Below are 25,461 nucleotides of genomic sequence, written 5' to 3' on the forward strand. Positions count from 1 at the left end.
ATCTTCCACATGCCACAGAAGTTTAGTCTAGATGAAACCTTAACAAAAACAAACAAACAAACAAAAAATAGTAGAATTTCTTTATGTGCAACTCTCTCTGTGGGAGAGGTAATTTTGAATGGGTTTAAAGGCAGAGATGGAAGGCCATTTTCATACCCTAGACACGTTGGAAATCAGCATGCCTTCTGCTGAGGGACTAAAGCAGTGGTTTATATTAATTAACATATCTCTGTAACACTGTCTGCTAGGGACTCTGTTACACAGTGATGTAGGTGTTCTGATGAATCAAGTTATCTAGCTAACAAGTACCTACAACATATGGTTTAAATTAATTATCAGTGTCGAAGCAAGTGTAAGTCTGCGTGTGCTCTAGATGTGGAGATGAAGGCTGTGGAGAGTCTCCTCAGCCGGTGACTGGGCACCACAGATGCAGGAACTGGTTCGTCCTTGATATCATCCATTCTGCTCTTCAGCCATACATTCAGAGTGGGCTCTGCAGAGATAATTCCTGTCAGTCATGGCGTTGGGAGACAGACTAAGCTATTAACTAATCAAATAGATTATGAGATTTGGAGAGCCTCTGGATTTCACTGTTATCATCTTTGAGAAGAGTCATGTATGGCCTGTATCTCCAAAGAGTAGAAGTCACATTCTTTAGGGCATAACATCTTCGTGGGCATCTACAAATATTCTACAATGTAGTCACTCTTTATATAGTTTTCTTTTTGGAAAATGGATACCGTGTGGTCTGAAACCCTAGATTGGAAATTGAAAAGACTAGATTATAGCACCAATTACACCTTAGTTGTCACTTTGGGAAAAACAGTCTCCAAACTACTCTGTTCTCCCATTTAATAAATCAGTATAACATTGTTACTATATACTTTATAAACTTGTGTGGCTATAATAGTATGGAAAACAGTGAAGTATCTTAAAAGAAAATGTTACATAACAGCCATACACAATGATTTATGTGTTATCAATTTTAAGCTTTTGTATTATTTGGATTAGTATTTTATCTCTCTTTCCCCATATTTAAGGCACATAGCATATATTAAGAGTAAAGGATGTAATAAGAGGAAAAACTAAGGTATAATCTTCGCATGAAACTGTTCATAATATCAATAAAAGAAGCGATTTTGTTTAGCTGATTGTTGCATTAAAGTAAATGTTACTAATAAATGTAACTAAAAATGTTAGGACTCACCAATATGTAAAGTTGAAATTGTAATGATGTCGCACAAATAGTGATGAAAATGACACTTCTACCTCAGTTTTAAAATTGATTTGATTTTCCTTTACTGGATTTAAAGTATTAAACTCTTTACTTTGAGAGTAATGATTAGATTGACAGATGATTAGACAAATTATTTTTATACTAGAATAATCTTTATTATTAATCCTTGTAAGTCTTAAATCAATTCATCAGTGCTACCAACTGAAAATAGAAAATGTATGTGCTCAATTTTAAGAATTAAAAATAATTCTTAAATTATTGGGAGTAACATTTTTTCCTGTGGTGAGAGGATTGTTGGATTTTTCAGTTAAACAAGTCTCCATACTGGACATGAGTAGCCAATTATGAACATTAGTTTTGAATAGACAATTTGCCTATCCCTGATTGTACTCATTTCTTTGAACTTGGAATTTATGATGTTTTGATTGGTTAATCCTGTGCTTGTGTCAATCCTGCTGCTAACAAGTTTCCCCTATGAAGGCGGCTTTGGATGCCTTTCCTGAATACATGTTTGAATCACAAGTAGGTTTATTTAATGAATGAAAAATATAGAGACTTATTAGCAGTTTTCAAGTTTGCACACATTCCACTTTACTGGGTTGACAGTAGCATCCCTGAGCTGCCTGTTGCACTTAAACTTGGACTTTTCCACATCAGTGATAAGAAGCATTTGAGGTTCCTCAATGGTGGCGCTATCCACTGGCCAAAAATGCAGTTTCAGCCAGACTACCCTCACTGTTTATATAGCAACCTTTGCCCAATTAATGGAATATTTTATGATATTTTGCCCTCATTTTATGAAAAGTGACTTGGAAATGGACAAACATTTTTATATTAACAAGAAGCATAGTGCTCATATGAAATACAATGGAGATGAACATGGGAATAATTTGGTTAAAAGTGCTGATGTTTATTCTCATTGGACTTGGCATTCACTGGACTTAAACCAGTCAACAGAGTCAGTCATGAAGGAAAATAACAAAATTAAAGGCATATATGAAAATGGGTTGTCTATATGTACAAGATAAACACAAATTTTGTGTCTGTGTATATACACACTTTATCAATTTATAATGATTGTATATAAAAGGAAAGATATAATTATGGGTTTCATGTTGTCTGTTGTTCCACTTCTGCATATTCAACTTTCATTTGGGAGAATACTCTTGAAAGAGATACTGAAGTCCTTTCAGACATATTAGAAAAGATGGTGGGGGAAGAGGCAGCCATTTCATGCCTTCAAGAAAGTTAACCAAAATTGTTTTTTTTATTTTATTTCAAGAATAAACAAATAAACCGTTAATTAGTTCTTGACCTTTTCAGACATAATATTGCATTAAGAGTTATGGGTACAGTAACATTAAAGTTTTAAGTTTTCAGAGACCACTTTCTTTAGAACCAAATGAAGATCCCAATCTACCAGATACAGTATCCGGATAATATATGTGGCCTACGAAGTAATGAGTGTTGTTGGATTTTTGTAGCTGATTGCTGTGTTTGAAGAACAAGAACCACTCCACAAGATCGAGAGCCCCAGTGGAAACCATGCAGGTGGGCAGAGCCCCGATGCTTTTGAGACAGAAGTGGCTGCCCAGCTGGCTGCATTTAAACCAATTGGTGGGGAAATTGAAGTAACTCCTTCTGCTCTGAAATTAGGTATGTGCATTTTTTTGTGGTATGTTTTTCACTTGGTTGATATACATCACCATGTTGACTACGAGTTGCTTCTACTTTGTGATTTATCTTGTTAGTAGCTTTCTTAAAAAAAATCTGTTTTTTATTTTCTGTAAATAATTTTTTTTTACACAGTTCTTTGCAGTTGCTGTTGCTCAGGTAATTAGATGCATTTTTGTTCTTGTATTTCACATGAATCTGAATCTGAATTGTGTGTCCTTGAAATATCATAGGGGAGGAGTTGGACTGTAAGTGATGAAGTTCATCTGTGGTCCATGAGGATCACTTAAAAAAAGAAAAAAGAAGACAAAAAAGTCCCTGAAAAATGTCATTTGGAAAAAGCTAAGGGCGATCAAGGAATCAAGACCAGAAATAAAGGTCACTTTTTGTTTTAGTCACCTTTTATTTCTCACCAAACTATATACCTTTGAGTTTGGGGAATACATTTTAAAGTTAGTTTCTAATTCTGTCCTCATGATGTATTCAAACAAGAACAACTCACCCAATGATTTTGCTTATAATTCTTTTTTTGTTATGTTTGTTTTCAAAGTGTGGGTAGAAAGAGAAAATAAACATTCTTCTAAAGTTTCAGTGAATTTACAATTCTAAGACACATGATATGTCAGTTTTTGGTGATATCTTTTAAAGATTAATTTAGGTCAATTCAACAGCATGAATCTTTTGAAAATCCACTGATATTTTGGTACCTAAAGCATTTTTTTTTTAAATTCCTGTTGAATGTATGCATACATTTTGAGACGGCTCTAAAAGCACCTGTTGTAGGTTAAGTCTCAAGCCAGAAAAACAGAGGCTTTTTTCACTTTACAAAGGGAATCTAATTCTTTTTAAAGCAAAGCATATGCTTGAAATTATAAAAACTTTACATAGTATAGTTTTTTTTTTTTCCCATTTGAAACAAAATGTTATATACCATAATACTGAATATTCCTATTTTGCACTCATTTTCTGGAAAGCATCTATAGTGCCCCTTTTAGAATAAGCCACGTGGAAATTAATGACCTACAGTCTTTATGACTTTCCTCTATCTTTTGGAAAGCAGCTAGTGAAGCAGTCTGCTGGAACGCAGGCGCTGGGGGGCTTTGTGGCAGCTTCTCTTCATCTGGAGTGAGGTTTGTGGCTTCAACAACCTCACAGCCCTATCATTCATTTGCATAATGGATGCCTTTTTATCCATTATGCAAATGTATGGGAGGAAAACTAGGCAATAAGGGAAGACGAAAGGAGAAAATTGCTCTTGCTTGTTTTAATATTCTATTTATAAGCAAGCGCTGTGGTCTTCAAAAGACTGAACCTCAGAGTATCCCTGAGCCTGGGAATTTATTTTTTACTTTTTTCTTATGAGCATTCCCAGGGGGAAAAAAAAGTTTGATTTTCTTCAGCTTTTTCATAGCTTCTTTTGTTGAACTGTCTGAGCAGTACAATGTTGTATGTAGGAAGAAAAGTAAGCTGAGGGTTCTGTTCTTTGAAAGTGGACTTCGTACCTCTTCCATACTGATTTTTCGGTAAGACAGAGGTACCAAATAATATTTATTAAATGGTGACTACATGCCCGACACTGAGCTCAAGGCAGGGCACCAGACATTCTAAGTCATTTCCTCATAAGTCATTCAGGCCTCATAATACTTAGTTGGGTCCTATTATTCCCCTCACTTAAGAAACGAGGAGACAGGCACAGAGCAGTTAAGTAACTAATCCCAAATCACATAGGGATTAGGTGGCAAGACCAGGATTGGAGCCCTTGATGGCTCCAGTGTCAAGAACAATTTGCTGTGCACCTCTCATGTGGGATTTGTAAAAATATAAATAAATAAAATTAAAAAATTAATTTCTTCAATTTACTTTGTGAAGATACATATCAAGACCCTGCGAATGCTTAGCTCTGTGGTTTCCAGTCCCGTTTCCCCCTGTACTATGCATGACGGATGCGCTTCACAAGCCTGCACTATCAGCTGATGAGTGCTGCCCTCCCGTTACGTGGTGTGAAACCGTGGCATCATCTGTAGTTCCTCCTCTTTCTTCCCCTCTCCCCACTTCAGGCTAGAGCTTTGTCATCAGTCAAGCTCTTGCAGGGCCCTCAGGCTGACCTCCGTCTTTCTGGTGCTGGTTTCTCCAAGCTCTGCTTTTGCTGGAGTTGCCATTCTACATCACAAATCTGATTACATAACCCCCCTGCTTAGCAACTTCCAGTGGCTTTCTGTCGGGTGCGCCCCCACAGAGAACCATGTCCAAACTCGTTAGCAAGCTGGCGCAGGTTGTTCCTCAGAATTAGCTGGAGGACTTTGGGCAGGGATGAATGATGACAGAAGCATCCCTGTCTGCCCTCATAGTTCCATCAGGTCGAGTAGTTTTCATATCTGGAACTTTGAAGGCAATGAAAACGACATATTTATCAAGTGTCTTTGAGAAATTAAAGAAGGAAGCAATACTACCAGCTTTGGATTCTGCCCTTTCTGTTTTGTTTTTGCTGCCTTCTGGGGTGGGGGTAGTCAAAGGTTGGGCATGAGTCATCTCAGGATGGAGGGAAATGATGGGCAGCAGATGCAAAGTGTGTGGCTTTTCCAAGAGTGGAACCCAGTTGTGCCGTCAGGCCCACCCTGAGATCCTGTTTAGATGAAGAGTGGGAAGAGGTGGTTAGAGGAGTAGCATTGGGTTCCAGTGATCGGTCGTAAACAGTGTGCATACAAAATGCCAACACGGAGCCCCAGACCTTAATCTCGGCTCCCCACTCAAGCTCGCTGAGGCCATCGGAACTGGTCATACTTCTCATGGGGCTCATTCACTCAGGCTGGTGCAGCAGAAACAAGGGCTTATTCCGTTTTTGTTGTTCTTGTTCTTGAGATCCATTCAAGAAGATGGGGAATTCAATCTTTTATCAGTCCTCATGCTTATCTCACTTAAGGAGACACACTTTAACAAATATTACAAATCAAGATACTTTTATGATTAGATCATTTTAATCACCAAAAATTTGGTTTACTGATTGATATCTGAGATAAAAATATACTCAAAGTTCAGTATAATTTTTATATCTCTTTTCCAATGCAAGATATTTGTCAATAATGTTCTGTTGAAAACCAACAACCTTCCCTACATACATATAGACACAGGTTGGCCCCTCCTGTTCCTTTTTTATCTTCCAAGATGAAATCCTTATGCACATAATATGCAGAACGTTTATATTCACAGGTTCTTCATGATCTAGCTGCTTCCTCTCTGCCCACTTTTATTACTGGCCACTCACTATAGTCACCTTAACATGAAGCCACTATGAACCACATGCCATTCTCCCCAAATGGTCACTTTCTTTCAAATCTCTGGGCCTTTGTAGGTACTATGCCCTTTACCTGGCTCACCCCTTTGCCTCTTTTCTACTTGGTGAACATGTATGCATGTTCAAACATGACCTTGAGCTCAAGCTCAAATATGACTTGTTTGTGATGCGTTGTCCAAATCTTTTAGTTAGTACAGCAGGCATACAATAAATACATGTCTTATTTCTTTATTCAGCAATGAAGGGTTATAAAGATGCATTGAAGAAGTCTGACCTAAGGGTGTTTATAGTCTTGTACCATATAAACTAAAGGGGTATATATATATTTTTTCATTTGTAAGAGCAGTTTTAAATCAAATGGGCAATGATGTAATTCCAACTTCATTCATCTAAATTATTTGCTACCAGTTATTTTCTAATGGATTTTCTAATGAATTGCAAAATGCTAAGTCCTGATCCAGCCCTAACTACCAAATGATTCTAACACTTTAAGATTCTATGTTTCTGAAATCAGTAGATGCTTTTTACTATGTAGCCTAGGCATTGTTAATAAGTCTATTTCAAAGAAGAGACACCACGTTAAAACAAACACCAGGTGGAAGAGCAAAGAATCATATTCACTGTGTCCATCTGGACTTTAAAATCGCCTGGTCCAGGAATTTTCCAAGTCTACTTTGTGGAACCCTATGGTACTTCTTAACGTGTTTCAGGATTGCAATGTATATTTTACTCTAGTTACTTAACAAATAGCATTTATTGAACACTTACATTCTAGAAGCTATTCTGTTTCATTCATGTTCACTTGTACAAACAGAATTGGTTATGCTAACAGGGAAGAAAGGGATGAGAAGGCTGTTGAGTAGGCAACAGAGACTCCCAATGCTTTTTAGAATTCGTATAGCAAAGAAACCCACCTCCACCACAAGAATTGTTAGCACTCCTTAGAACAAGCTTGTGAAATGCTGGTCTAGAAATAGACTGTTCCATAAAATTTCATAATTGTCTAGACAATTGACGTTATTTTATTAATTTTTAAATGTTCATTAAATTTATTGGGGTTACATTGGTTAGTAAATTATATAGGTTTCAAGTGTACAGTTAGGAAATACATCATCTATGTATTGCATTGTATATTCACCACCCAGAGTCAGTTCTCCTTCCACCACAATATATTTGACCCCCTTTTCCCTTTTCTACCAATTGATGTTATTTTACAAATGAGCAAATAAAAGCTTAGAGAGTGTGCTCTAATGTCAAATAAGTAGTTGGTGAAAGAATTGGAATTGGAACCTACACCTCTGGGCTTCTAGTACAGTGCTCTTTCAACTGCATGACATTTTTTGATTAATTATAGATTTCAATTATCCATGTCTTTTAATACTATATGTGATAAAATAGCACCTCATATCCTTTGGAATTGAGATAGAGTGTAAATTAATAAATAGATACTATGAATAGCTGTAAATCAAAAGCTAGTAAGGGAATAAAGACCAGAAAATGAAAATGAAGAAAATTTCTTTTAAATCCTTTAAATTTCAGAAATGAATTTGCTCCTGTCTCCTCATTCTGTGTGTGTACACACGTGTATGCATGCATGAGTGTGTGTTTGGGGGTGGGGGGGAAGGATTGCACCAAAACCATTATGCTAATGGGATTCCTAGGTGTTGTTTTTCACCTATATTGTGGATATTGTTGTACTGTTTTTAACATATCAGGTAATTGCATGCCTTCTGTAAATAAGACAAATTAGTGAGGACAATTATTTTGAAGTTCAGAAGAATGAGTCCTTGAACCTTTCCCCCACTAGTTCCGATGCTGCCTTTATGATTAGTGGTAACTGACCTTCTACTATTCTCTACAAGACCTCATGAGGCCATAGTCCAAGGCTGGGCCAATCCTGTCCCTTGAGAATCAATGATATGGATCTGATCTCAGACCCTACAGTATATGATCTAGCTGTGTTTCCAGACAAGTCATTTAACCTATATCAGGACCACATTTTGCCAAACAAACAAACAGACAAACAAAAAATAAAGTGGGACACAGTTGGCATTCCATAAAAGTGAATATTCGTAACTAAGACCATCCAGGTCACTTCCTGATGTGTCACCACCCTACCTGCCTGGGCCATGGTTTCTCATCTATAAAATAAGACTTTCTTGATTTTATGAGCTATTATTGTCCCAGGAGAATTTCATTAATACCAAGCTAAATTTGAATCTGACTCCATGCCCATGTCAGTTTTCCTCCCATGGCCCCAATTAATTAGTAGTTTTATTTTAGACATTTTGATAATTTTTTTCAGTACTTCTTGACTGGAATTTGCTATTTTGGGTTTATGCTTCCATGAGAAAATATTTCTTTAGTTATAATTATTTTAGCAATTTAATTCAAACAGCGTGTCAGCACAGAAAGTACTTTGACGTGGTTGTTGCCACCCTTGTGATCTATATTACCCAGATATAAAGCAATCTGATTCAAGTTTGGATCTGAAATGGTATTAGCTGTAGTCTCCTCTTATGTGTTAACTTTGAAGATGAGCTACTCTTTATTTGAAAGTGATTCTTGTTTTTGAGACTTGAAAGCTGAAAGGTGCCTTAGATGCTTTATTGTTTCCATGTGTGTTTGTGCTTCTTCCAAACTAAAATGGAAATTATGATTGTATGTTTGTTATAATTATTTTCAAAACACTGAGTTCTTTGCTCTTTATTTTCAGTAGTTCTCAGAAAATATTGTATAGCCATAGATTAGTGTTGGAAATTGTGACTGTTTTTCTTCTGATTTTGAGTAATTTACTGCATAAGGGAAACATATGGGAACATTTGTCTGAATTTTTTAACGAAACCAAATCCCTTTATGGCACTGATATTCAGGAAAAAAATAAAGACGGGGGAAGTTTATTCCTTTAATTAGGCTGCAGTGTGTAAGTAGCTGCTGTGCCCATAATGTGAGTTTAAGTATTGGCATCCGATCCTAGACAAACACGCTCCCACCACACACAGAGCAGAACTAAACCTCAGGGCTGGGTTGTGCTCCTGCCGAAGCCTTTGAATTCTGACTACAAAGGGCGCAAGCATGTGAGGGCTCCTTGTTGCTGGAAGCTCTCTGCTGTGGGCTGTGAAACGCGGTTGAAATTACCAGGGAACTGAGGTCATTTGCTTGGATGAATCAATAAGTCATAATTTGGTCATTGAGTTTCATCCTATTTGTTTCCTGTTGGCGCTGATTATTCAAAAGTTAACAGCTATAGTATAGCTTTCCTTTCTTTTCTTTTTCTTCCCTGGGAGCCCAGTATTTCTTTTTCCCATGCAGGCTTAGATGAATGATGTTGTAATTAGCTATGGTAACCTTGCCAGGCTATCATCAATCAGTCATCGCATATAGTCAACAAAGTGTGTGCACGCTTTCTGGTATGACAGGAACTAAAACAGGACTAGGGAGGTCACAGCAGCACTAACCCATTTCTGGCACCATTCTTCTTTTGCTATTGTGGTTTCGGGTTTTATTTTTGTTTGTTTTCAGAGTAGGTGAAAAGTTGCTTGGGGGGGAAAAGTCAGGTTATACGTTGAATATTTTTTTAAAAATTTTAATGCTCTGGAAAAGGGCCTGAGGTACTTGGTTAAATGAAAGCATAAAATCAATACCTCCTAACAAATTTTAAAAGGTAATTACCACACAGAAGTGATTTTTGATTGTGTTCACGGAATACTAATGTGAGTGGTAGTGAAATGTGAAGTTTTCAATATACCTGGAATGGGCTTCCCTGAGTAATTGCAGCTCAATGGTCAATATATGCATTTTTCTTAGACAGGCCACCAGGTCATAACTTTGGGAAAATAACATGATGAGTTTTGCTTGAGAATATTCTATATTCTTATAAGTGTCTTTTAAACGAAATACTAAATTATAGAATGTTAAGCAAGAAAAATAAAAAAAGATCATCCTAACAGAACTACACTTTCATTTTTCTGTTTTCTATCCAGTTCATCTTTGTCGTTTAGTCTTAATTCAATTTTTCTTTTCAACTGCCTGCTTCAGTTCTCCTTTTGTCTCTGTAGTTTTGTGTACTTATATCTAATGGCTAAATTTAGTACCCAAGTTGTTACTGTTGGTTATACTCTAATAAAAAAAGTATTAAAGGGACTTGGCATTTATCCATTTACCCAAAAATATATGATCGTGTATAAAAACCAAGCTTTCATTCTTGTTCTTTTCCAGCTGTATTTTCTAAGTTGATTATATGACCTCAAAAAAAAAAAAAAAAAAAATATGCCAGCAAGTTCACCATCTCCCCTTTGGCCTCTTGCTGATGCTGAACCCACACTGAGACAGAGTCTGCAGATCCTCTCATAAACAAACGGAATGAAAGGTCACCTTCCAACCGCTCACTTGATATTAGACCCCTGGGTTTTCAAGCCTCTTTTGCAGATTGCTTTTAATAGTAAGTCCAGTGAAGCTGTGTTTGCAGAGGCCTAGTCCCTGAGTAGTGAAAATATTTTCAGCCATGCTGTCATATTCAGCTCATTGTAGTTCCCTGGACCACTGATAAAATGATATGCAGTTTGCCTTTTTAATTAAAGAAAGGGAGGGAGACCTCCTCACCCCCCCCCACACACTATAGTCTCTTCTTCCTTTCCCCACCCCACCGTGACAACACCCATTTTCCTCTTTCCTAAACATTCCCAACTCTCTCCTCTTCTTGTGTTCATGTACTCTGAGACAGCCAAGCAGCATGGCCCTTCATTCCCTAAATATAAGTGCTGCCTTCTAGAGCCTAGTAGGGTTTCAAATGTCTATTACAAAAAGCTTTCAAATTACTTATCTGTATTAAAACCCTCTTAACGATATGACTCATATTTGTATACATATAAATCTTTGTGGCCATAAAATAGATTACATTCCTCATGAATTTCTAATCACACCTAAACAAATTATTTATAATAACCATGCTGCTTTTCTTTTGCAGTTGGAAATTCAAGAATCTTGCTAATAATTCAGTATATGGTAAAACCTCTTTGCACTAACAACTTAAATACAAGGTTTAGCCTTTGGGATATTTTTTTTCTCCGTATGTGTATGCATGATTTTTTTTTTTTTTCCTTTCTGCCCAGATGGGCAGGGGGAAAATAATCCACTAATTTAATTATTTACAGAAGATCCATCTTAAGGACAAGTCACTCAGAGTTGGACACGCTTTTATGACTGGCTCAGGATTTTCTCATTTGCTTTATCTGATAAAGCCATATGATGAATTATGCCCCAATATACACACGTGTGGTTATTTCCTTGCTCTCTACACAATTTGAAATTTTACTAAGATCTTGATTTGGCCCAATGAAAGTAAGAAATACTGAAACAGCTTGACGATCTGTTCATTCTCGCATCCCAAGGTGATAAGGAAAGGTGACAGCCTTTGCTAGCAATTGCCACGAGAAAAGCTCTCTCTCTTATGTTTGCCCTTTTTTAAATGTTTACCAGATAAAAGAAGACAACCTCCCAGATATCACCACCACACCCTGTCAATTTATCATTGAAACATTGCATCCATCATATGTTACACAGAAAATGTTCTCTTGTTTATTCGTGGGCTTAATGAGAAAATCTCGATAGCTATCAGAAAATACAGGTCACTCTTTAAAAATCCCAGAAAAAGTTCTGATTGCTCTTCTGTATAAATACAAGAATCTGACAAAACTCCTCAAACTGTTACAGATGGAAGAAATTTAGGGCTTTATGTTTTTTGTTTTTTCTCTGTAAAATTAAAGGAAATTATGTGATACATCTTGCTTATTTTCTTTTTGTTTTATGTGGAAAACTTGGCTCTGATTACTTAATGTATATATGTGGAATATGGCATGATCAAGGAAAATAAGTGAGTTGGCTTTTTGCCTTACCACAGCCTATTTAAAATCATAACACTTGTATTTAGTGCTTTAAGATAATATTGACTAAAAGAAGCCAGTACTTCAGTGTCCATATTTCTTGAAACTCTTAATAAGAATGGCATTTCCATATTCTTTTGCACTATTTGTTCTGAAAAATGCCATGGATAAGAGCAAGCTAAATGGCTTTGTGTCATCTGGTTCTACATAATTGTGATGATCAATTCAACGCTTTTGTGTTTTTCAAACAAATAGACTTTCTACCCCCAGAGATCTGAAAGCATGAGGCAAACTTCTTATTTTAGTCACAGTTCAGAAATAATGTTCTTTGACCTCGCGACGTTAGTTTGGTGTTACAGTTAACTGCCCTTATGGCAAAGTTCAGCATTTGTGCGACTAACATCTGCTCTTTTTAGATGATTGGGCTTAAGAATGTAGCTATGGAAATCAGTATATCTGATGTCAGTGCTACAGAAGATGGTGGTGTGCCTGTCACTGACTTCAGTTAATAGTAATTATTCATTGCTGGCCCAATAGATGAAAAGTATTATGCTAGGCTAACGGAGGAATATAAAATAAGACAAGGCATGAGCTCATTCCCAAGCAGCTTGCAATCCAGTTGACTTAAAATAAATTACTGAGTGAGTCTCATAACTTGGTTAGGTTTCCATTTTTATAATTTACAACTATTATAATAATACAGAGCACACAATTACAAAGCCATATAGTTGAAAAGAGCTTAAGGACATTTAGATGTACACAGAAGCTTTATGTGTCTTCTATTAGACATGTACAGGGGCCATAACTTGGTTAATCATCTTTTATTCCAGTCTTTGGTTGATGGAGAGGTTTGTGGAAATAATAAAGCTTCAAATTTGTAGTCTGTCTGTAATTCTACAGTTTTCATTGACTGTTGACATTTAGGGACAGAGTTAGTTTCAGCTCCTATTAGGTAACAAAGAAGTAACTGAATCCCAAGTCTTTCCACTACCACCAGCATGTCCTGTTCTGCCCAAGACGGGTCTCCAAGGACCTAATGGGTGGATGGGTGAATATTTATCTGTCCGTTCAACTGTCCATCCCTTTCCTCAAAGACACTACAATCAAATGTACTAGGTAGTGCAGTTGGAGATCAGACTTTGACGCTGGTGAGTTTAGTAAATGCGCTGTTCTGAAGAATTAGTCATGCTCTAAGTAGGGGGCAGACATCAGTGACCTACTACTCCTTGCTTCTTTTTCACTGCATACCCTGTGAATTACTGATTGCACCCCCAAGGGTGATCTTTTCTTCTCCAAATCTATAGGCTATACCTCCGCCTAATTTATTTACATGATACATAATGTTTAAGAAAGTTCTGTTTTCAGTCCCTCTATTTTTCTGATTCAAAACACCATTCTCCGGGTGAGTGCCCTAACATGTCCAAATACGATTATTCTGTAAGTGAATTCCTTTACTACTTTGTGAGCTCTATTGTGAAGGAGCATCTTGACCCTCTTGGAAGATTTCCTTAGAGAAGTTAAAGCATGAGTTGTGTGTGTTTCCTCCTTTTCAGACCAATCACCACTTTTTTCCAAAACTTACTCAAAAATTAATTTTCTTTAAAAGAGCTTCCTGGATTGCCTTATTGCCCTATTTTTTAAAATAATATTTATCACTTGTTTGGTAGTTGTCATATACTTGATATGACTATGTTCTGTCTTTACAAGGTGAAAAATTATAAGAGGTCAGGCAAAATTCTTGTCTATAATTCATATTCCTAAAAATTGGTTATTTGCTCAGTACCCAAAATGCAACCTGAATATATTTGACATCATTTTTTGTCTAATATCTTAGTCAAACAAGTAGGATAGGCATTATTTCTAAAAGGAACAAGGGATGGAGAAGGCGAGAGACTATATTATACACAACATATTCACTGTACAGCACTATAGTATTGAAATTATGAGCACAAACCATGGAGCAAGGCTGCATAGGTCAGTTATGGCTCTGCCCTTTACAAGTATGGTGATCTTAGGCAAGTTGTCTAGCCTCCCTATGTCTTAGTTTTCTCATCTGTATAATGGCTAATGTCAGTAATGGCCGGATGGAATTGTGAGCATCAAAAGCATTGATATGTATGTAAATATAAAACTCATAAAACAGTGCCTGCCATATAATAAGTGGTAAATAACTACTAGTTGCACTTATTATTTTCACCATTATATTTATTATCTGAAAAAAAATGTAAAATCTCCTTGTTTCTTTAATTGATATTTTGGTCTGGTTGTTTATTCTCCCTTTTTCCCATTTTCAGCTCTCAACGCATGACACCATGTTCTCTCTTTTTCATAATGGAGATTTTTTTCTTAATGGAGATGCTGGTCATCTTATGCCTTCTCTTAAGCCAAAAAATAAATTTGTTTTTCCTCTCTTCAGCTTACAAGATAAATAGTAAAATGGTTATTGAAGCCAAAACAATTCCCAGGGACATTAATCAGAATAGTATAATTGCTGCAAAGTTTTCAAATAATACCTTTGTTCTTGTTTCTAGACATTTGTAGAAGGGTAATTGGTTTGATTCTTTTTATCTTTACTTAAGTATTTACTTTCATGTACTCACCCTGATTCAGCATATTGTTCATAAGTGCATGCTGTTCATGTTTGATAATACCTTTACACAAGGGAATAACCATTTATTTTTAATGTTGTTCCACTCACCCAACTGACCCAGAATTCTCTATCAGTCAGGGTGCCGACAGGAAACAGATGGCATGCTCAAAGGTGTAATTGAAGATAATTTAATAATGGGATTATTTATGAAAGTGAGGCACTCAAGTTCTAAAAAGATTGGAGAGCCCTTACCAGCCCAGGCCTGAAAGGGGCAAGAGGAGAAAATTCTTACCAATCTGGTGAGAGCTGCCGATGGGCGACAGAAGCTCTTAGAACATGTGGCCTAAGGTTGTTCAGTGCTGCCACTTTCAAAAGTGAAGCTGGCAGAGAGGAAGCACAGAGGGGAATAAATATCCTAATATCCCTCTCTTCCTACCCTCTGATGTCCTGTTGGTTCTTCCTAATGGCCAACCCTAAGAGGTAGCCAGAGGGAAACTGACCTGTGTGATGCATTGAGTTACTGAATGGAAGTCAGCCTCCTGGGGGCAGAATGGGGCTTGGAAGACTGGGCAGTGACTCTAAAAAGCAACCTGGAGGTCACCCAGAAAAAATAGCTTATCTGTGTGTCTCTCTGGTGACTTTTTTTTGTTTTTTGTTTTTTGTAAGATGCTGTTGTAGATCAAATAATGCTTTAAAATTAGCAAAATCACACAATGGGATTTATAGATGACGTAATACAGAATTGTACACCTGAAATCTATGTAATTTTACTAACAATTGTCACCCCAATAAATTAAAAAAAAAATTAGCAAAATCTTGATTATAGGTTTGGCATGGAACTTATCTATTGGAATATAGAAATCATTAAAATATACTTTTTCCCTCAAGGTATTCACAATTTAGTGCAATAGTTCTCATTCTTTTTTTTTTAATTGAGACATTGCATAGGTGATATGAAACTGAGTACTTCATTCAGAAATATATGAATGGGCAACTACCACTCACCAGACCTTTAAAGGAACAACAACACAAATGATGATGCTAGGATAGAATTGACAAGATGGCCTTGGAAAAGAACAAAAAAGCTCTAGTAGCTACCTTACCAGATTTATAAAGTTAATGGTAATTGATTCAGTGTGGTTTTGGCACAAGGACAGATGAATGGCATTGAATAGAAATTTCCAGCAATAGACCCTCACAGTTTTATGTCAGATTTGGCACTACTGTGCAGTGGGGAAAGGATGATGTTGAATCAATTCTGTCTCTCTCTCTCTCTCTCTCTCTCTCTATATATATATATATATATATATATATATATGCATATATATAAACATATATATATGTATATATATACACACACATATACATATATGTCACATTTAATATATATGTGTGTGTGTATATATATATATACACATTTGAAATTCGACAAAGTAGATAATGCAGTATTGATTTATAACTCAAAATATGAAATAAATATGCATGAGTCCATATATATGTATCTTTTTTTCTTTTTAATTACAGTTTATTGGGGTGACAGTGGTTGGTAAAGTTACATAGGTTTCAAATGTATAATTCTGTAATACATCATATATATATATATATATATATATATATATATATATATATATATATCTCCTTACCTTATACCTTATATAAAAATCAATGCTACATAGATTATAGATCTAAATATAAAGGAAGAGAACAAAACTTTGAAAGACAACATATGGAGATATTTGCATAACTTTGGAGTTAAGTTTATATTTAAAACAAGACATGAAAAGTGCTACCCATATGAAAATTATTGGTAAATTTGATTATGGTAAATAAAGAACTTCTGTGCATTAAATGATAACCTTAAAAGACTGAAAAAGAAAAGCTGACCAGAGGGTAAGGGGGTGGGGGGTGGCAGATGAGGGTAAGGGGGATCAAATATATGGTGATGGAAGGAGAACCGACTCTGGGTGGTGAACACACAATGTGATATATAGATGATATAATACAGAATTATACACCTGAAATCTATGTAATTTTACTAACAATTGTCACCCCAATAAATTTAAAAAGAAAAAGAAAAGCTGTAGACTCTGAGAAGATACTTGTAATACATACATCTGACAAGTATATAGAGAACTGACAAGAGAAAAGGAGACAACTAAATAGAAAAATAGGAAGAACTCTAACAGGCACTTCATAGTCACTTCACAATCACCAGTAAATATATGAAAAGGTGTTCAACTTTATTGATCTTCGTGGAAAAGCACAGTAAAACCATGTTTCAAATTTGACGACAAACTAGATAATGCAGTGTTGGTTTATAACTCAAAATATGAGGTAAATATGCATGAGTCCACACTGCTATTAAAAAAAATGACTGATTAAATAAATAAAGGTGGCAGTGGTAGGGAGGAAAAAATCTTTCTTACGAAAGAGTTCCAAATAATACATGTAGCTATTCCTTGACACTTGAGTATGGATTGGACTTGGTGACTCACCTCCAAAGAATAGGAAATGCAAAAAGGAAAGTAATGTGTGGTGGTGAAACCTGGCCAACACAACCTGAACCAACTGATCAAGTTGACTGTCGCCAGGGAAAAGTGAGTTGATGTGATGTTCCCCGAGATGATGTGATGAGCAGAACATTTCATCTCAGTGGTATTCCTCCCCCAAATCCAAAACCCCAGGCTAATCTGGAGCCAAACATTCGATAAACCCAAATTGAGGACATTCTACAAAATGCCTGACCAGTCTTCTTCACAACTGTTAAAGTCATGGACAATAAGGAAAGACTAAGAAACTGACTCAGGCCAGAGGAACCTTGATGACTGAATACGATGTGCTGTCCTGAATTGGTGTCCTGACTTGATTCTGGAGCAGATTTGGATAGTAATGGTGAAGTCTGTAGCTTAGGTTATAGTCATGTACCAATGTTCACGTATTAGTTTTGACATACGAGTATGTACCATAGTTATGTAAGACGTTAACATAGGAGTAACTGGATACTTGCTGTACTATCTTTGCACCTTTTTATACACTTAAAGTCCAAAATCAAAAGTTGGTTTTAAAAAATCTTATTTAATGAAAGACCATTACTACTTCACCAGAAATTACTAAAATGAAGAAAAGAGACAATACCAAGTATTGATGAGGCTGTGGAGTAACTAGAACTCTCATACACTGTTAGTGCAAGCTTAAACTGGTTCAACATTTTGTGCTAACAGTTCAGCAGTAGCTGCTAAAATTGGACCTCCACATCCCCTATGACTGTCATTCTAGTCCTCGTGAAACTAGGTAATTCTCAGCAGAAAAGAGCATATATGTAGTATTCACTAAAAGCCATCATAGCATCCGTATTTCTATTAGTTTTGTATTGTAAACAACATACATGCTCATTAATGACAAAATCATCATTTTTTTTTGTATTCATAGCTATATTCATACAATAGAACACACCAGTGAGATTTAACTAATTGTTGCAACAACAGCAACAACAACAAAACACCTTAGAAGAAACTCGCTAGAAAGAATGAATAGTGATGTTAACATCGTCATTTTCCATGGTGGGGTGATGAGAGACATAGGATAGGCACAACCGTCTGCCTCAAGCAAGGGTAGATATTAAGGAGTTCAAATGGCAATTAATCTGAAACTCATTCATTACACAAATATTTATTGAACATTTAACTATCTGCCAGGCATTTCGTAGGTGCTGGGACTCTAACAGTAAACAATAACAAGAAAATACAAAAAACTTCCTGCTCTCTTGTAGTTTACATACTACTGAAAGAAGACAAACAGCACATGTAATAATAAATGAGTTATTTATATAGTATGTTAGAAAGTGCTAAGAGTTTTGGGAAAACACTACAGTAAAGAGAATGGGGGTCTGGTGGTGAGAATGGGAGTCCAGCATTAAACTGAGTGGTATTTAAACAAAAACTTGAAGTAAGGGAGTAAAAGTAGTACAGATTGGTTAGAGGAGAAAGGGAAGGAATTGTAAACGAGGAAAGTTCCTTATCCTTCATAGCAAGGAATCCGCTGATGCTATTTAAAGTTGGAAAAATCAAGAAATTATTATATTTTATATATTAAATATTATACATAGCATATATGCAATTAGCCACCAAAATAGTCAAGAATAGAAATGTTATAAAAGAGTAACTTCTGGGCATTTGAACTGATAATAGTGCAACGGAAAAAAGAATTTTATTTGTTTTCTTTCTTCGTGGTTTGAATTATTACAATGGTATGAATTGTTTTTAAAATATCATTTTAAATGGGTGGCACATTAGGACACAAGTGGTAGGCAAGGAATGGGAGGGATGTTATTAGAGAACCTTAAAACCACTATAATTATATTTTTAAATGATAAATCATTTGCAATACTTGGTACTAATTATTGATAAGGAATTGTTTATGACACACTTGTTAGCTGCTTGGAAGAACTGCTCGCTCTCTTTTCTCCAACTCACAGACCAAGCTGGGAGGCTCAGGAATGAGTGTGACCATAGCCAGCTGTGAGCACAGCGGCAAAGGCCCCCCACAACTCCCCTAAGTTAAGCGTACCAGTGCAGGGGCCTGGCAACATGTTTCAGCTGCCACCCAAACTGTTTTCCTGTATCATGAGAGTGCTGCATCATATTTTACACCAAAACCAACTCACTTCAACTCACAGTGTTTAAGGTTAAACTTGAAGATTTTAATTAGGTGTCATGGCAAAAACCAAAAATAAATTTTTTAATTAAACCTTTTGAAATGGGTAAAGAACTATATCATGGCCCATACATAATATATAACAATTCAGTATTAAATTGACTGTGTATTTAATTAAGGGCTTAAATCATTATAGACCTAAAAAGTAATTGGTCATTGAAGCTAATGAAAATTAATCTATCTTACAAATTGTAATATACTCTGTAGGCCTTGTCTTTTGTTTGTTTGATTTTACCTGGGAGAATTTCAAATTGTACATGTCTAAAATGATATTGGATGTAATTATCTAAATCTAGAACAACTATAATACTGCACCTAAAGTATACAAATAATTGGGGCATATTTTGTCATGTTTTGTTTGGATCATCTGGGTAATTGCCTCCATTTTCCACCTGGTTTCATGTGAGTAGACAAAGCTTATTTTACAGAAGGCTATTACTTGGGTTTTCATGACGCAATGACTTGAAGCTGAAAGAGTTGATATTGAGGAATGCGGGTGGGGCAATGCAATTTTGGTTGTCCCATTGTGTGTGATGATCTTTACACATTATGTAAGAATATCCTTATTTTATAGTTTGATTCTGAAACAATATTGGTGGTGTTAAATCTTGAGCAAATATATTTGCTAACTCTATCCTGTGGTTCTGAATGTATATTGTGCATTGAAGTTACACAGTTTAAGACTGCAGCTTTGTTAAAGAACGCGTCCAAAAATGTGGTATGCATGTGTGTTGTACAGATAGAGGGGAAAAGGAAGATGGAGGAGAGGAGAGTTCTCTTTAAGGAAAGTCAAAACAAAAGAAAGACATCTGATATTATTAAATTCAACTAATGAATGTAGTTGGCAACTTAGAGGAGATAATTCAGCATGTGTGGAGAAAATATTCAAGTGTTTTATTACCTGAAAAGCTATCTAAATCAAAACTATTAAATATTTTTGAGATCTGAGAAAATTTTCATTGTTTTTACAATGTAATGGCCAATTAAGGGAATTAATAAAAGGTACGTTTCTTTTTAAAAGATCTTGACTTGCATGATTTGGCAAAGTATTAATAGATCTTTGTTAAAATATATTAATACCAGTCAAGATTTTTCAGTCTTCTCCGTTAGTCAGTTGAGAATAGTTATAACAATTTTCACATATGTTTGGATGTTTAAATGCTGTTACTTTATCACTGAAATTGTTGGAGTTTCATGTTGAGAGATGGAATGGAATTAAAATTGGATAACACTCAAGGGAAGATTTGACAAAATGATTTCATGGAGTTTCAAATTTAGATCAGTTATAGCCAGGGCCCCTATGAAGTAGAAGTTTCCTTTCTGTATTTAATATGAATAACGTTAATATTAATGATAAATATGTGTAACAGATAAGCCAAAAAGTGATGTTATTGCATGTGTGAGTTGTCAGTTTTTTCTGAGGAATGTTTAATTCAATAGCAGGAAATGGAGTGGCCCTGGAATTTGGAGGAGGGGCTTTCTCTTCTTTGAGGACTCATGTGGTTAGAAAGAGAAGGGTTATTTCTGTATTGCAAGTATGAGACTGTAATCTCCCCTTTCCACCCACGTATGCACTTAGATATGGGTTTCGTGGTGTAGACCCATAAACTGACAGCTGTGAACAACTACTGAGCTTAAAAAAGGTAAAGGAGACATGGACTAATCCCTGGAGAAAAATATTACTTCCCCCTTTACTCCACTCCCATTGCAGAGAACTTCTCGGAGTCTTAACTGACCAAGTGTCCAAGCAAACTGTCCTACACAACTCCAACACAAAGTCTTCTCTACCACATTTGACGTATCTAATCTTGGCTCTAGAGATTACCCCAAAAGCAGCGGTAATATTGTGCACTATCAGATTAAAAACTCTCTGGCTTAGTCCCCCTCCCTCTTTCCTCTCCTTTTCTCCTTCATCTCTTTAAGCCTTCCTTTTTTTCCCCCCTCACCTTTTTTTTTTTTCCATCCTCCTCCATTCCCTCCTCTCCTTTCCCCCCTCTTTCTGACAATCTCTCTTGGCTTTCCTTTTTTTGTCAATTATGTACTAAATCCCCTTGTGTAGCGAAATTAGCTAACTCCCAAGGTTCATCTTTCTGAGGAGTGATAATCTATATGAACTTGGATACCAAGACTAAATGCCTAAGTGGTTGAGAAGACACTGTTGATATCAAGAGAGAATTTCTTGGCAAGAAAGGTTTCATTCTTGATTAATTGAAATGGAATATGTAAAGTCATTGAGCTCAGGGAGCATGTACAATTTACTAAGATTTTGCAGAAAAACAAACAAGAGGAAATGTCACCAGGTTTGCATTGCTGCCATACGTCACAGCTCTGAGTATGGCTGCAGTTTGGCTGAATGGACAGGTGGTCTTGCTGAAACTGAACTGAGCATCTACCACCCTGTGTTGCATCAGTAACAGAGAGCCTTTCTCATGCCAGTGTAGTTACATACAAAAAGCCACTGGAAGGAAGGAGGAACCAGTGATGGAGCCCTGTGTACGTACCAAGCTTGCTTCATGTGGAGGGAGGACCTCGAAAGAGTTTGGGAGATGTACATATAAGAAGCAAAGGATGCGAGGAAGAGAAGCAGGTGGATTGTATTGAAAAGGCATAAGTGAAGCCATGTGCTAGAAACCTCCATGGATGTGGCAGATTTGTTGCATCTTTTGCTGACTTTGATCATGGCCCCTGTTGGCAAATCCAATGTTACTGTATTCCTTTATTTCACAAAGCCCAGGCAGGTGCCATTGCTGACTGAAAAGAAACTTCAGAGGTTGCAGGTATATAAGTCAGCAAAAGAGCACAGGGAATAATGGTCTCAAAATAAGCTTCTGAATCATCGTTCTTTAAAATACATCTATGGAACTATGAAGTGTCTTGGATAGCACAAGCCAGCCCTAAACTGATTTATTTCAGCATTGGCAATTGCTAATTTGTAATAATCATCACTTTTCTAGTATAAGTCATGATAACCTTTCTTTGAGCTCTTAAATCTAGTTTTGTAATATATCAAAATAAATGTAGGCTACTATGACAACTCCTTGAATGGTGCCATTCTTTTTTTGTGGGTCACTAATAGCTATTTCTGAGTAAGAGGAAATCATCCAGCAATTAGTTATTTAACAAGTTTTTATTTCTAAAGTATGCAATTAATACTATTGTATATTCTTATTGGCATTCTGAAGTGATTTTTAGATTTCGTAGGTAAGGACTGTGGAAAGTTTGTCAGTCTGTACTATAGAGTTTGAAAAATCTCTGGCAAAAATCCCTAATAGGATAGCAACTGGAAGAATAATTGTCATTGGAATGACCTTTTTGGTGGATAATTTGACAGGCACTTGATGGACAGCATTCTCCCATCTCTCTGCCAACCTTTTACTTCCTGTCATAAAATGCAGGAGCGAAATTTTAACTCAAGTGATACGATTCTCAAAAGTCATTTGTTGCATATCTCCCTCAGTGCAGTTCCTCGAAATTCGAAAGCTCTCTTTTCAAGGTATTTTTCATTACCTGGAGAAAATGTGTCCTTTGGGGAGGAATTCTAAAACAATAGTATAGGTACTGAATCAAATTTCCCAGGTGTGTAAGGGACTCTGTTGTAAGGTTGCTAAATAGTCCTGGCTTGGTGTATTAAATGACACTCTAGTGTCCTATTATAAGAGTGAACACAACTGCCAAAGGTGCCTTTCCTTACAACAAGAGAATAGCTTTGACTTTGAAGAAATAAGGACTATGAAATATCCAAAAAAGAAAAAAATAAATAAAAGCGCCTACTAGTAAAATGCAGGCAATTAATTTGCAAATGAATGTGTTTTTAAAATGTGGCCCCTGGGTGACATACACATTCAAAAGTCTATTTTCTTTAGGAATAAAATCATTTTGGAAGATGTTTTCTCTTGAATTCTGAGAGTATCACCAGAATGAATTGTTGATTGATCAAATATGTACCTTCATCAGTAATATTTCTTATGGTATTACCTTGTCAAAGTTTTTCTGAAGTTTTGGGGCACCAGTTATAAAGGTGACACAAACTTGTTCATGCATTTGTCTTCCTCTCCATCTAGACGGTATGTTACATGAACTTGGGGACATTGTATATTTTGTTGTATCTTTAACCCCTGGAACAAAGCCTTGTGTGCAGCAGTCAGTCAGCACATAGTCACTGAGTGAATGGATGGACTAATTGAATAAACAAATTAACCTCTAAATATATTTTCATCAGTCCCAAGACTGAGGCCTTTTCATTGTCTTTTCAAATTGGAAATATTAATCCTATTTTGCTGCTTTTCATTCAGCAAGAATGTTGAACACGTTCCAGAAAAAGTTAGAAACATTATCTATCATCCCCATACAGGCAGGAAGTTTCATTCTATTGGCTTCTTTCTGGGGAGTTCACGGATTTGTCTCCGTGTTAATCCAGTGGACAGAATCCAAAAAGTTACTTTTAAAAGGCTGGAAAGGAGAGATTGTTGACGTGGAAAGGAAAACTAGGGTCCAGAGAAAGAGGTGGTTAGGAGAAAATCTGGCAAAATAGAATGAGAGAGAACGTGAGGGGGAGGGGGAGGGGGGAAGAGAGAAACACCTAGAGTCCAGGGAGGGTTATCGCTTCACAGAAGGATGAAGAGGACATGAAGGGTATGTGGGGGTGGGTGTCTCTCTGGAGAAGTTCTATGGAGAGAAACAGACTGATCAAGAGCTACAGAGGAGACAAAAGGCTAGCTAGCAATGGTCAAGCAAAAGAAGACGTTGGATTAGCACTTCCTGCACGATAAACAATGCCACATTAGTTGTAAAGACTAGTATGTTGAAGTTTGTTAGTTGAAGTTTGGTAGTTTGGGTATATTAGAATCCTCCATGAAGAATAAATAGTGTCTTCATATTTTCAAGAAATAAATGTATGAAGTAAATAACTATACATGACAGAAAAAGGGAAGAACTTTGTTCAAGAAATTCAGATTTAGAGATTTTCTCTTATCACACTCCTGAACTTACTGAGTTCTCACTCATTTTAGAATAAGTAAAGATAAAAGAGAAACCAGAGAAATGTATAGGAAATGGTGTGACCCTGTTATAGGATAATAGTTAAAAGGAATGGTGTCCACTCCTGACACACCAAAAGATTTCATTTTGAAACAAAATTGCCTGATAAGGACGTCATAGGAATGGCGGCAGCGGGGCGCACTTTTTGAGTTCTCCTCTGGATCTTATCAGAAACGGGACATTTATAACCCATCAAAGGACTCTCTGCTCATCATGCAGAAGAGCTAAGAGACTCGTGCAAGGATTACTTGCAGGTAGGAAAATTAGGCGAGCAGGGGAAGAGGGAAGGGAGCGGAGTGAAGTCGCGCTCTGCACCTGTGGCTGTGGGGACCGGCCCACATCTGCGTCGGTGGAAACGTCGACGACACCCACAGCTGCAGAGAGGCAGGGGATCCCAGGACGGAACAGAGAACACAAAAGCCAGGAGGTTGGTTCTTCCCCTGCATCCCACAGCTGATCTCTCCCGCCGAGGGGGCAGCATATCTAGCATTTGAGGCAATAACCTCAGTGAGACCTCCATTTAAGCCCTAGGCCAGACAAAGGACACAAACTCCATACCTGGGCCCCTCCCCCTGCTCTTCCAAACCTACCCCCGCCCTTCCAGAGACATGAACTGGCTCCTGAACTGAGGAGTAGTGTGAGATTGCAGAGGAGCCTTGGTGCTCGGACTCTGGGAAGACTGGTGGGCGGCTTTGGCCCAGGGAGGAAGCTGGGAGGAGTGTGGTTTTTGCTGGGCTAGGAGAGAGGGGACTCCTCTGCCCCCAGCCACCACCTTTTCTGGCCTGCGGGAAGAGTGTGACACGGCTGGGCTAGGAGAGAGAAGACCCCTCCATCCCCAACCCCCACCCTTTCTGGCCTGCCTAGGGTGGGGCAATTACATCTGCGTAGGAACTCGCAGGGACCAGCAGTAAACAGCAGACGCAGCTCCCAGCTTTCAGCAGCTCAGAAATCTTCCGCCCGCCACACACACACACACACACACACACACACACACACACAGAAGAAGTGCCCTAAGACTCAGGAGAACTGGACACAG

The 25,461-nt window shown here is 37.0% G+C and overlaps 1 protein-coding gene across 1 annotated transcript in view; it reads left to right on the forward strand.

Moving 5' to 3' along the window:
• The window catches only part of PARD3B (par-3 family cell polarity regulator beta), a 946,787-nt gene that overhangs the window by 361,630 nt on the left and 559,696 nt on the right, over positions 1 to 25,461 (forward strand). The window contains exon 3 of the mRNA XM_019726886.2: positions 2,722 to 2,893. Coding sequence (XP_019582445.2) covers positions 2,722 to 2,893 — 172 coding nt within the window. The remainder of the gene's footprint in view (positions 1 to 2,721; positions 2,894 to 25,461) is intronic.

This window comes from Rhinolophus sinicus, linkage group LG01 (assembly GCF_036562045.2).
Source record: "Rhinolophus sinicus isolate RSC01 linkage group LG01, ASM3656204v1, whole genome shotgun sequence".
Taxonomy (NCBI): Eukaryota; Metazoa; Chordata; class Mammalia; order Chiroptera; family Rhinolophidae; genus Rhinolophus; species Rhinolophus sinicus.